The sequence below is a fragment of the Monodelphis domestica genome, chromosome 2, assembly GCF_027887165.1.
Source record: "Monodelphis domestica isolate mMonDom1 chromosome 2, mMonDom1.pri, whole genome shotgun sequence".
In the NCBI taxonomy this organism is placed as follows: domain Eukaryota; kingdom Metazoa; phylum Chordata; class Mammalia; order Didelphimorphia; family Didelphidae; genus Monodelphis; species Monodelphis domestica.
The window spans coordinates 372,629,007-372,642,891 of record NC_077228.1 but is presented as its reverse complement, the minus strand read 5'-3'; the positions used below and the strand labels follow the sequence as shown (position 1 = coordinate 372,642,891).

The window sequence follows — 13,885 nt, the reverse complement described above, 5'->3', positions numbered from 1 at the left end:
AAGAATACACTTTTAAAACTTTTAAACATGTTTTATGTGAACTTTTAAAAAAGTTATAAATGTCTTACTCATAAGTCTATCCTAGTATCCCTCTAATTTAATGGATGAGGAAACAGAAATTGTGAGGAAAACCCGGAACGCACTACAGAAATATGTCGGTACTTTTATGCTTAGATCTGTAAGGGGTTAATGAGAAGGACTGCAGTGACTCACAGGAGCCCGAGGTGGGCACGGGCTTCTGAGGACAGAAGAAATGCAAAAGCCAGAGGAAGAGTACGTGAACAGTTTGCAGAGTCTATATGATCCCTTAGGAGAAAATGTCCAGGGACAGAGGTCCTTCGCTCCTTCCGCTCTCGGGGGCGGGGTTTGAGGTGAGGGGTGGTGCCTCGAGAGGAAGTCATGGTGGGCGGGGCATAGCGTGTATTGGGCGGTGACCTCGTGGGGTTCCACCCCAGACCGGAGCGCTCGGCTGCGCACGCCACGTCTGCCTAGCTTCTAGTGTGCGGGAGAGAGGCGAAGGAAGTGAGAAGGGGGGAGGGAAAAAAATATCCTCTCGCGAGAGCTGGAGACAGCGACGGCGGCGTGTCCGTGAGTGTAGCGTGGGGGGCGGCGGCGGTGGCGGCGGCGGCGGAGCAGCCCTAGCTGCGCCACACGAAGCCTGGGGGGCTGGGACCGAGACCGCAGCCGGGGCCGCGACCGCGCAGCGGGGTCGTGGCGGCGAGAAAGGGAAGGAGAAGAAGAAGGAGGAGGAGGAGGAGGGGGTCGTCATGGCCGGGCAGCAGTTCCAGTACGATGACAGCGGGAACACCTTCTTCTACTTCCTCACCTCCTTCGTCGGGCTCATCGTGATCCCGGCCACTTACTATCTCTGGCCCCGGGACCAGAACGCCGGTGAGTCCTGCCCCAGCTCAGTCTGGCTCTGCCTGGGACGACCCCAGGACGACCCCGACTGTTGCTGCACCTGGGCCCCGTCGTTCCTGCTCATGTCCGACCCGACCCCCCGCCCCCTCTTGGGCCCTGTGACACCCACTCACCTCACCCACCCACTCTGGCGGGCAGGTCTCGGCCCTGCCCGCCCGGGCCGAGCTCTAGGCCTCCGGCTCTCCTGCGGGTTTGTTTCTTCTGGGTCTCCCCCCACCCCCAACTCCCTTATCATTGTGTTTCCCGAGGAATTTCGCTTTTCTTCCCTTATTGTTCCAGGCACTCGTGGAGCCTTCTCTTTGTTCTCTCTCTCTCTCTCCGTTCTCTTGTTTTTTCTCTCTACTTTTGGATGATTTATTAGTCAGGTTTGGGTTTGGAGGCAGAGTGGGATGTAAATAGAAAAGGTAAGGAAAGAGTTTCTGAGGAAGGAAACCAAAGGCATAATTACAGCTTTCTCCCCCCCCCCCCCCACATACCTAGACATCCCCCCAATATATCTGGTGCAGCTGTTCCAGATGTTTTTTGAATCTTCTGAGTTGGATGACATGTTTAACAGCTCTAACTGCTGCCTTCCCTTTACTGACCTTCCCCAACCCCCACTTCAAAATGGATTTTTTTTCAATTTCATGCCTGCATCTTATGTGCTTGAGCATTTGGGAGTTAGAAACTATGCCATTATTCTTTTTCTAAGACCAAGGCTTAGAACCCTATTTATATGGAAAGAGTGAAAGCACGAAGTGGTTTCTTTTAAATACTGACCTTTTAAATACTCTTTTAAATACTGAACTCTTTTAAATACTGACCTTATTAATGGTTGTGAGAGAGCTAGTCTGTTAATAAGTCTAAGCCTTTCAAGGTAGATAACATGATTTAGGCACTTTTGGCTCGATGGTTTAAAATTTTGGGGGGATAATGGTTGAATTTCATTTGTGAATAGACACATGGCAAGTGAAGTAATCCTTTAGAGGCTGCTAAATAACAAAATATTCTGGGCCCAGTCAATTGTTTATGGCCTAGATTGCAGGAAAAATTAGTGACTAGATTTTGTGCATTAAGAACAGTGAGGAAAAGCTTTTTCGACCAATAACTATGTTCACTTGTTTAAACCCAGTTCTTTTGGGTCAGAGGGTGTTGGAAAAGTAAAATACTTTCTTATCTAGATTACACTCATATACTTTGGGAAAGTTGATAGTGGACTTTTAATTCACCTCGGGGTTTGTATGGGTTTGACAAGCTGGTTTGAACCATGTAGAATTTTGCATTACTTAATGGAACCAAATACAAATTAATGTGCCTCTTTTGTGTTCACTGATTTTAATAACATTAGAAATGTATCCATTAAATAGAAAAACCTGCTTGAAGTTACTAGTCTTAATGGTTTTCTGATGCAGTGGTTAATTTAGGAAAAATGGATTTGGGATCTTTGTGATTTTTTTTTTTTGGTATTGTATGCCTTCATACCCACATTCTTCAGATAGAATTTTAATTGTATGTGTTAAGTTTTGATGATAGTATTTCTTCTATGCATAAAGTTAGATCCATTGCAACTAAAGTATTCTCAATGTATATTTCCTTTTATCACAGTTTTAAATATTGTTGCATTTATTTTTGAATATGTAATTTTTTTTTAAAATTTTGACCATTATTATCTGTTTTGGTTGGGATCATGCACTGATTCCAGAGGTCAGAAATCAGTCACCATTTAGGTTTTTGTGGTTTCTGTAACATCCAGAAATTTGATATTTGTCTGAAAGATTTATACAGTGGTTTTGGTCACAAAGTTTGACCTCCATATCAAGTGTACCCAGACTTGATCCACTCTTCTGTCTCTTTTACGTAAAGTGGTATTGAAAGGAGAGCCCAAACTTCTTTTTAGAGTAGATTGGGGTGTCTTTAACTTCACACTGAATATTCTCTTCCCACCCTACATTTAAGTTCTTTACTCATTCTCCACTTGTAGGGAGTACCTTTGACCATTATTCCAACACGAGACATGTCTTTTGGCCTGTTTCATTATGGTGCAAATGAAGAAAGACAATTTCAAATTTTATTTTAATAGGTATAGGATCGGCATTTGTACTTTCTTTAATAACTTTCTTATAGCTCAAACTGCCTGTTAAAAGAGGTTGGTATGAAAAAGATGCTTCTTTGAATTGATAATATTTTGAAGTTGGAGCATTGTGATATCTTGAAGCATACGGTTTTCAAATTTCACATGAAATTGCCATATGTAATTTAAATGCAGGCTTTGACTAAACTAATTTTGATTTTTAGAATGAATACATTTGTCTAAAAAGGAACAAAATTGCTTAAGAAATATTAATTGAAATGAATTTTAAAGGGGTTCAGCTGGAAATGTCTTCCTATTTTCTGTGACCATCATCTGTGGCAAAAAGTCTATTCTTAGGAAGTTATATCCTTAAAGTGAATATTATTAAATCTTCAAAAAAATTGGTTTTCCTTGTTATAGTTTTATATATGTGTGTGTGCAGCTCTAACTCTTGAGGATGCCATTTTTTTATTGTTTGGCCTATTTGATATTTTGAAATCATGACTGGAGTGTATAAAACCCCTTAAGTACTACTTTTCAGTTGACATATCTGAAGTTTGGAGACACTAAGTGACTATCAGTACAGATCTGGCATGATCATTTAAGCCATCTAGACTCCAAAAAGTTAATAATGGACATCTATCTAATCACAGAGGTTCTTAACCTGGGGTTCAACCACTTTAAAAGAAATGTTTTCATAACCATATTTTTATGTAATTGGTTTTCTTTGTAATCCTATATATTTTGGTTTATTCTTTTAAAAATATCCTGAGAAAGATCCCATAAAGCTTTTGTAAGATAAACAGACTGCCAAAGACAATCTAGGTTATCTAAAAAGTTTAAAAATACTTTTTTACAATTAAAAAAAAAGTTTTATATACTAAATGCAGTTGTAGTGAATACACATTTGTGGTGAAAGAAAATTCTTATTTTATCTTTCTCATAGTTTTTGGCAAATTTGTTAAAATGACTAGAGGTTCAGCAGAGTGAAACCTAAAGAAATGGTATGATCTGTGTGATGATATAGGAGAGTGAAAAATTCATCAGGGTAACTTTAATTACCAATGTTTATTTGTTAAAATTTGAGATGAAAGATATCTTCCTTAAAGTACAAAAATTCTAGTAAAATTAGTGTTTTGGAATTGTCCTTCAGTTAGGCTGCTAAATGTGGAATACAGCTGTGACATTCTTACATGTGTTCATAAATTCTTTTCAGAATTGAATTTAATCTGAGCTTTATCAATGAGTATGTAAAATTGTACTATTCTAGGATCATGGTCTGTCTGAAATTTCCATGAAAACTTTTTAGTGTCACTTTAATTCTGCATCTGACATTCTCCAAACTTATGCTTTGGTTTTTTTAGACCCTGGTAATGTAATTTAATATTGCCTTCATAAATGGTTAAAATTTTTTTCTTATTGCCTTTAAAACAATGTGTTTTTTTAATATATGCTATTTGAATTTGATTATCATACATATTTGCATTCTAACTTGGAGTTACAGTTAAGAAAGGGTATAGCATTCCAAATATTGCTTACTTTTATTATTTGAATAGAATAAAATGTAAAATAACTGGGCATGGTTTTCATAACAGATTTCAAGGCTGTATTTTTGTGTTCTTCCCCTAGGTTAAAGGTTGCAAACATTTGGAATACAGACAAACTACACCTTACCTGTTTCAAAATTGTTAAGACCCTATGGAGCATGTTATTTTCCCCCTACTACTTTCTTCTAGTTAAATAAGCATCCATTCTATATAAAATTTCATTATATTTTCTTCTCCTTTATATGAAAATTGTTAACATTTGACTTATAATTTAATTTCTTTCTCACTTCCTCTTCTCAGCCATGTGAATGAGCACTAGTTTGTTGACCTTGGGTTTTGAGTGAATTCTTCTTATCATAAAATCAGCTCTTGAGGCTGTTGTAGTTTTGATGATCTTATACCCTTTGTCTTTCTTTTGGAAAATGCTTACAGCATGTGTGTCATTTATAGACTCCATGGTGGAATAGAAGGAATTAGAATGCTCTGATTTCTCTAACTAGCTGTGTAACCTTGGGCAAGTCACTTTTTGGTTTTCTCATTTTTAATACTTGCATTACCTACCTCACAGGGTTGTTGTGAGGAAAACGCTTTTAAATTGTAAAATGCTATAAATGTGGATTATTATTATATTACCAGGGTATGGACCAGAGAGGGAAAAGAAGATGAAATTCACCACAACAGATTGTTGGAAGGGAGAGCTGAAGCAAGCTATTGACTATAATGAAGTCTTAGTCTTATCTGTGGGTTTTGCTATTTCTGATCAAGAATGGACTATATTAATCCCTTATTGAGGCAGGTATATGTTTAATTTTTCTTTTATTAGTAAACTTGTTTGTGGAGTTTTACATGTCATAAAAAGTAGCTGGTATAAGAATTTGTGTAAAAAAGCACATCTTTGGACTACGATATTATAGTATTGTGGAATTTGTTTCTGGAAAGGACTCTAGAAATCATCTAGTACAACCCTCTATTTTACAGATGAGGAAACTGGAGCCTATATGGGGTAGAGTTCCCCAGATGATTCATTGGTTTAGAATTAGAAGGAACCATAAAAGTTACTTCATTCATTACCTTCAAATGAATAAACTGAGGCCTAGGAAAGTTAATTGTCTTGCCTAAGGTCACTAAAGATAGTAAACAATAGGGATGAGATTGGAACAGTGTTTTGAAATATATAAAAAAACAATTGCAATCTTAAGTTTCATGAATAGAAGCATAAGGGAAGCAATAGTGTGCTATACTGACCTTTGTCAGACTACATTTAGGGGATTACTTAGTTCATTTTGAGGTGCTGTGATTCACTAAGGCCATTATAGATTGACAGGAAAAGGATGGTCCAGGATGTTGGGTCTTTAAGCTATGCTATAGTAATGTTGAATTTGGAGAATGGGAGGTTTAAGGATAATGTGCTAGCTATCCTCTCTTTGAGTAGTTAGAGGGCCTTTCATGTAGAAAGGCATAGAATTATATTGCCTTGCTCAAAATGCTGTTCTAAGAGCAATGGATCAAAGTTTCTGAGGCATATTTCAGCTTGTAAGGGAAAAATAACCAAACTTCCTCACATCTAGAGTTGTTCACAAGTTGAGTAGGTTGCACTCCCTATAGGTTTTGAGGAGGCCACTTGATGACCAAATGTTGTAAAAGAGATTCCTACTTCCTTCTTACTTATCCATGGGCTGTCCTCAGGTGACTCCTTAAATCCCTTGCAATTCTGATCTCGTGATTCCATGAGAGGTTAAGTGAATTGCTTAAGTGTAGTGTAGTAAGTGGCATAGTTGTCTTTTGATGTTATATCATGTGATTTTCCTGTCATACATTTAGGGTGTCTTTTCTCTCTTTTTGTTCTTTATTTTGGGGATCTCATCAACTTTAATGATTAATGATGATCTCTATGCCAATGATCCAATGAATTTAATGATGATCTCTATGCCAATGATTCCTAGCTCTTTATTTTTAGATTTAGTTTTTTTCTGACTACTAGGTTCACATAAACTATCTGCATATTGGATATTTTGAACTGGATGCCCTGTAGAAATCTAGAACTCAGCATATTCAGATTAGTACCCATTATATTTCACCCTAAACTTACTCCTCTTCTGAACTTTACTGGTTCAGTTGAGGGGACCAAGCTCTGTCCAGGAAACGCTGTGCCATTCTTGAGTCTTCATAATGATTCACCCTATATCCAGTCACTTACCATATCTTGTTTTTCTATAACCTCTTGGATTTCCCCCTTTCTTCCCTCACAGCCTTGCCCCTGTTTCTGACCTGCACCATTATATCACCTCCTAATTATTATAGTCTTTCTGTCTTAGTATCTCCCTTCCATCTGCAAAGTTGCCAAGAGGATTTTCCTAAAGTTCAAGTTGGACCATGTTATTTTTCTACTTAATAAGTTCGAATACCTCTCTTACCTCTAGAATAAAATTTAAAACCTTTCACAATATGTCCCAACTATTAAAATTTTATTGTGCATTATTCCCCTTCACACAGTATGATCCAGACAAATTGACCTTTGTTTTTATACTTGACACTCCATTTCTAGTCACTGTGCCATTGCTATGGCTGTTTCCCTTTCCTGGAATGCACTACCTTTCTTACCTTGGCTCTCAGAATCTCTAGTTTCCTTCATGGCTCACTTACGTGCTTTCTTCTTAATGAATTCTATCCTCATCCCATAGTGCCTTTCCTCCCAAATCACCTTGTTATTATCTTGTATATCCTTAATACAAAGCTTCTCAAGGGCAAGGTCTGTTTCTACTTGTGTCCCCAGCACCTAACAGTACTTAGCACAGAGAAGGTGCTTAATATTTGTTGGTCTATTTTAGAGTTGGAAAGAACTTCAAAGATCAGTGTTTTTTAAAAAAATAGTTCTCTAATTAACAAAGAATTCTATAGTTTCTCATTTGATCCTCTCAACAACTATGCAAGGGGAGTAGTACAAGTATTTCCATTTTGCAAACAAAGCACTGTTATCATTTGCCTTGTGTCATAAGATGAAAAGTGGCAAATTGATTAAACTCAGGTCTTATGATTTAAAGTAAATTAATTAGTTTTCTTTCCACTATACCATTCTAACTCTATATGAAAGATTTCAGAGATGTACTGAGCACTACCAACAAAAATATTTGTGTTAAGTGAGGCCATCATCAGTTCTTTCAAAATTAAGTGCCATTCCAAACAGTACTTTACATTGCATTCTTGCATTAAGTAACATGCTAATTTGTATAGTAAGACTAGGAAGATTTGGTGAAAAAACAAGATATTTTCTTGAGCTCAGGACATCCTACAGTGCAAAGATCAGTCTTACTTTACTGTAGGTATTTATGGCTTCCAACTTACTCATATTAAAAAAAAAAACTTTGACATTTTGCATTTGTTTCATTTTGAGAATAAGACTTCTGTATACCACATTTCAGGAATAATATTGCACCATTTCACTAACTGCCAGCAGCAAAATGACCCAGTTCACTTCGTTAAATATTTCTTTCCTATATTGCTTTGGGTACAGGAATAAAAATTGAATTTTCTAACTTTGAAACTAGTTTTCCATTCTCCCAGTACAACAGTACCTTCCTGGTAAGGATTTTGGGGTTTAAAAACTCCAGGTTCCCTTTTCCTAAAATGTTTTATCTCTCCTCTATCCATCTTTGACAGTCTGAAAGAGTAACTTGGATGTTTTCTTGTATTTTAGATTTTGTGATAAAATAGGTTTCTTGATCATATTAGGAGGTGGATTTATTTATTTTTATATGTAGTAATGTAGATTATATTAACTATAACCAGAAAAATATAATCCAAACCTTTTCTGCTTAGATTTTTGCCCACTCCCCAGAATTAAAATTTTTTATTTTCCTTATCTTTTCAGCTGATGTGCCTTTATTTTTTTCCTATGATCTCTAGCCTCTTTGTTCTGCTCCCCTCTTGTTTGGGCCTTTTGAAGAAGGCCTCTTTTTATTTGATCAAAGATTGATATTTCACAAAAGAGAGAAGAGAAATGATTGGGCAGAGAGGAACCATGCTTTACTGATAGTTTGGTAATGGTTCTGGAAGAGCATGATTTGATGAGATATCCAGCTTTCTTCTTCAGTATTGTCTTAGAATTTCCTCCCTGTATTCCCCCTTTTCCTTCCTAAAATAGTTCTAGTAATTTCTTTTTGTTTGCCTAATCTCACCCTGAATGTATAACAGATGGCTCATAAACATTTCTGGATCTTACAGGATGGGTATTTGCAGTTCTTCTGAACCATATCCTATACTTTACAGGCATTCTCTATAGACCTAGAAGGCCAGTTTATCTGTGATATAGCTTGCCTATAATCTTTGTTTCTTTTGACCTTTTATTAGGAGCAATTATTTTTAGTTTTCCTATCATCATTAAATTACTTGACTTAAATGTCATTATATTAGTTTTCTTTTTAATAATAAAGGCTATGAGGTGACTCCATGAAATATGCTTAGGCTTTGTGTGCATGTACATCTGCACATATTTAATCCTGTGGTTTTATGATCAGTGTAGGTAGCCATACTGGAAAATCTATTCCATATAACTGTAATTTACAGGGGACAGCTGGGTTACTCAGTGGCTTGAGAGCCAGGCCTAGAGATGGGAGGTCCTGGGTTCAGATCTGGATTTAGACACTAGCTGTGTGACCTTGGGAAAGTCACTTGACCCCCATTGCTTAGCCCTTAATGCCCTTCTGCCTTAGAACCAATACACAGTATTGATTTTAAGATGGAAGGTAAGGATTTAAAAAAAAAACAACTAATTTATATTGAAGAAATATAATTTCAGGATAGAAGGTAGCTTATAGGTTATCTCCTTCAATTATAAGGAGAGCTAACCTGGGACAGTAGGTACAGTGCCAGACCTGGGGTTAGGAAGACCTTATATCTTCCTGAGTTCAAAAATCTAACCTCAGATACTGACTAGCAATGTGACCCGGGACAAGTCATTTAACCCTGTTTGCCTCAGTTTACTTATCTATAAAATGAACTGGAGAAGGACATAACCCAAACCATTCTAATATCTTTGACAAGAAAACCCCTAATGGGGTCATGAAGAATTAGACATGACTGAAACAACTGAACAATAACAAAAACAAAAGTTGAACTATTGCTTCTTACACATAAGAGAACTAAGGGACAGAGAAGGTATGTGACTTGCTTTAAGGGCACTAGAAGTGAATGTTAGCATTTGAACCCATATCTTCTGACTTTTTTCCCTCACTGTATCTTGATCTGTTTTGGGATGTAGAGGTAAGATTATATATTTTTGTAGTTCTTTTAGCCATTTTAGCTTTTGAAGGAAAAGCTGTGATTGTTTTAAGCTTGAATACTACATTGGAAATAGAAAATATGCTACCAAATTTTCTTTTACTCTTGGACAAGGCATTTTACATCTGAGATTTTTCTTATTTAAAACTGAATAATTCTTAGTGTAAAAAATTTATTATTTAATGACTTTGACATAGTATCCTTTACAAATGGATTTCTTAACCAGGATCCGTTGTTTGGAGAGGTGTAAAAACTGACTGAAAGGAGCAGAGTAAGAATCAATTATAGTAGCTATTTTTAACTTAAACTAATTTATATATATTTATAATAAAACTATTCTGATGCTGAGAAGCAGCAGGGTATAGTGGATAGAGAGCTGGCCTTGGAACTAGGAAAGTTCAAATCCTATCTCTGTCACATTCTGGTTGTGTGATGATGGGCCAATCACATTTCTCAGTTGCCCCATGTGACTCTTTTTGCTATCTTGATGAAACTGCATATCTGGACTCAAAAGAGAAAAAAAAATCTACCATAAATATCCTTGTTTTGCGAATGGCAGAGCTTTAAATGCAAAATTAATTTAAAATTTGTCTTTGGTTTCTATGCGGATCCACAGAGTGCTATATAAAGATTGTGTTAATATTTTTTGTGTACTTCATTTTTAGTTCTGGGTTGGAACAGTAGGACACTTATACGTTGAACTGACAGTTCAAGCTTGAAAGTCAGGTGTGATTTGCACAGGGATTTGGCTAATTGGATGGGGGACTGACTGTCATTGTTCTGAACAGATCAAGAAATCTGCTGAGTGTCATCAGGAAATGTTACAAAAATGTTATAAAAAATGTTACAAAATAGTTGTTTGTATGTCATTCATAAGTATGATAATAATTCACACTTGGATAATTAATTTGCATACTACTCCCAGTTGAGTAATATAAGGTACTCTTGGGCAGGGGTTATCTTGCTTTTGTCTTTGTTTTCCTGGTTCTTATCACAAATTCTTGCACATAGTTGGTCATTAATAAGTATTTGTTGACTCAAATTACTGTGTGGTTAGAAGGAGGTATATCATTTGATTCTCAAAAGAGCCTTGTTATGGATGTGCCTCCAATATTATGCCCATTTTTCAGTTAAGGTACTGACTCAGAGTAGTGATGTGACTTGCCAAGGTTCTTAATAAAGCTTATGGCAATCAGGACTTGATCTTAGGCCTTCTAACTCTAGATCCAATCTGTGTTCTTTCTAACACATCAGAATGGGTATAATATTTCAGAAACGTGTTTACATGGATTCTTGATAAGGTAAAAATCATAAAACATCACATTTAAAAAAAAATAAATACAGATTAAAAGTGTATTATAATGGAAAGAATACTGGACAGAGTAAGGAGACCCAGGTTGTTTCCTAAATATACCTCTTATAAGCTGTTTTACAATGGTAAATCACAGTTCTTAATCTTTAGTTTATTCATCTGTAAAGTTAAGGCATTTGGTCTAGTGGCTCTAAAACCCCTTTAAAATATAAAGAAAATGACATGCCACTTTAGGGTTCTTGTTATAGTTTGTTGGACTGTTACTGTTTTAGATACTTTTCGGGCATTTAAAAATATTGAGATCTTTTAAGTTAGTCATATAATGTTATAGCGACAATGGACCTGAGATCATCTAGTCCATGGATTTTTAGCTTTTTTAATATCTTGAATCTCTTTGTAACTCTGGTAAAGCTAACGAGACCCCTTCTCAGAATAATGTTTCTAAATAAAAGATACATAAGTTTACAAAGAAACCGGTTATATTAAATTAAGAGTTATAATCACACTCATAGATCCGAGGTTAAGAACTCCTGATTTAGTCCAAATATTTCTCCAACCTTAAAAAGCAATTTTACAGTAGAAGAAACTCTGAGGTAGGCAGATTGCGCCTTGTCCAAGGTCATGCCAGTCAGGTAGCATTTACTACATGCAATACAGCCAGAACTTGATATCCTGATGTCATAATAGTCCAATGTGCTTTCTATTATACTATGCTTAAGATCTTGTGTGAGCATAAAAGTTTAATTTTATGAAACTAATAGAAATATTTAAGTGGTAATTCTAGTTAAGGAAAGAACAGTTTTTACCTATTCATATTTTAATTGTTAGTATTATCATCTCAGGTCTAATCTTTCACTTAAGAGAACTTAAACGTAATGGAACTAGAATGCTGACTTAGAAATAAACTACAAGCAAGGTCATATATGACCTTGCTTGTGTGTATATATATATATATATTTGCACCTGTAGTTGCTCACATATTTTATAGGTTGTATCTTTAAATCCTCATGCTGTTAACAAAGTATTTGAACTGACTGGATTAAAGATTTGTGCTGACTTAAGGTTTTATTGTTTAAATGAGAGCTAAGGAGATAATGGGAAAGGGTCTATACTTAAAGACATAACCACTTGGAGTCTTATTTTAGATTACTTCCCTTCACATACTCTAATGTTCCAGCCAACTGTACTACTTGTTTTTCTCTGATTTTTTTCCCCTCCCCCTGTTTCTCCTACCTTCATAGATTTCAATGAAGGCTGTTTTCAATGCTGGACATGTACTCTCTGGAAGTATATAAAGACAGTCTTCTCTTTTTGTAAGACTCATCTAAGATTTCTTTTGAAACACTAATACTCCTAGCAGAAAATGTTTTCTACTTTTATCAAATTATCCTGGATCATTAGTTGTATCATATGTTATCTACTTTCTCTTATACTTAGGTATACATTTTATCCATCTTGTCATTTATCACAGAGACTATCAACTTTTAAACATTTTTTTAAAATAAACCCTTACCTTCTATCTTGGAATCAAGGCAGAAGAGTGGTAAGGGCTAGTCAATGGGGGTTAAGTGACTTGCCCAGGGTCACACAGCTGGGAAGTGTCTGAGTCTTTATGATTAGCCAGCAAGATAGGTGAGTAGTATCATAAGAATAGAAAGGATTTGAAAAATAGTAGTGGACAGGAGAAATGGAGTATGTGTGTACGTGTATATGTGACAGAAAAGGAGAACATGAATTTTCATTTCATGTTTTAAGTGTGCTTAAGGTAATCTAGCAGCATTTATTATCATAAATTTGTATTTAATTGGATAATAGAATACTTTTGTAATTCTCGGTCTAAAATAATAAAAATAGCTTATTTGTAGCTGTTTATTGTTCTTATTTTGGTAGGCCACCACAAGCCAAAGACAATTGTTATAATGTTAAAGCAAAATTTTTGGGAGGGGAAATAGAGAATTAAATGTTAAGTAGGAGCACCAGTTTCTTATTGTGGGAGTATTGTAATAACTAGAGGTTCTTAACTGTGTGTTACCTGAAGCTGATATGAAGAGTTTGTCAAGGGATATTGGTAATATTTGGAATATGAAATCCTTTTCTTGTTGAAGTAGAAAAAAAATCAGCAAAAATGATCCAGTAAAATATGAGCTAATTTATTTCTAGTCATTAAAGTTACAAAAATTTTGGCATACTTTTGGAGAAACATTTTTTCTTATTAAATATTCTCATAGTTTTAATTCTGTTCATAATAACTTCTGTGAATCAAGTTCCCTGTCCTGTTACTGTGATTCAAAGCAATAAGCAAACTAGAAACTAAACATATCATGCTATTTCTTTGCAACATTATACCAAGAATTAGTTGACAAGGAACAAAATCAAAGATTATGCTAATTTATTTAACTATGTTCTAATAAGCATTTAATAACTTTGTGATACTGAAAATGTTAAATATTGAATAGTTTTCTTTTTCACAAATTAATCTCTTATTTCTTATTACATATATGTGGTAAAATTAGCATTTTTTTCTTTCATATTGAATTGAGGGTATGGGAAGGTATACTGTAAGCTGTAAAAATTAAAATTAATGTGTAATAATAAAAATAATATATTTTAGTAGATTTAATAATGATCATTAGAAATAAGGAATAAAGAGGATATAAAATAAAGACCATGGGCCCATGGCTGATCAGCCAGTTCAGAAGCCCTCCTTACCACCACCAAGCTCACCGTCTTCAAGCCAAAGAGGGCGGGACCCTTCACGTCCCTGCCTAATATCCTCTA

General features: G+C 35.7%; 1 protein-coding gene across 3 annotated transcripts in view; it reads left to right on the top strand.

Moving 5' to 3' along the window:
- The first annotated feature begins 458 nt into the window (after positions 1-458).
- The window catches only part of SEC63 (SEC63 homolog, protein translocation regulator), an 84,253-nt gene continuing 70,826 nt past the window's right edge, over positions 459-13,885 (top strand). For 2 of the 3 annotated variants that reach the window (XR_008916637.1, XM_001368312.5), the window contains exon 1: positions 459-891. Coding sequence is in view for 1 of the 3 variants with exons in the window: in XM_001368312.5 (XP_001368349.1) it covers positions 768-891 (124 nt within the window). In the remaining 2 variants the exon portion in view is untranslated. Of the gene's footprint in view, positions 892-5,183; positions 5,315-13,885 lie in introns of those variants that run through there. The other variant, XM_056818638.1, reaches the window with a different exon arrangement.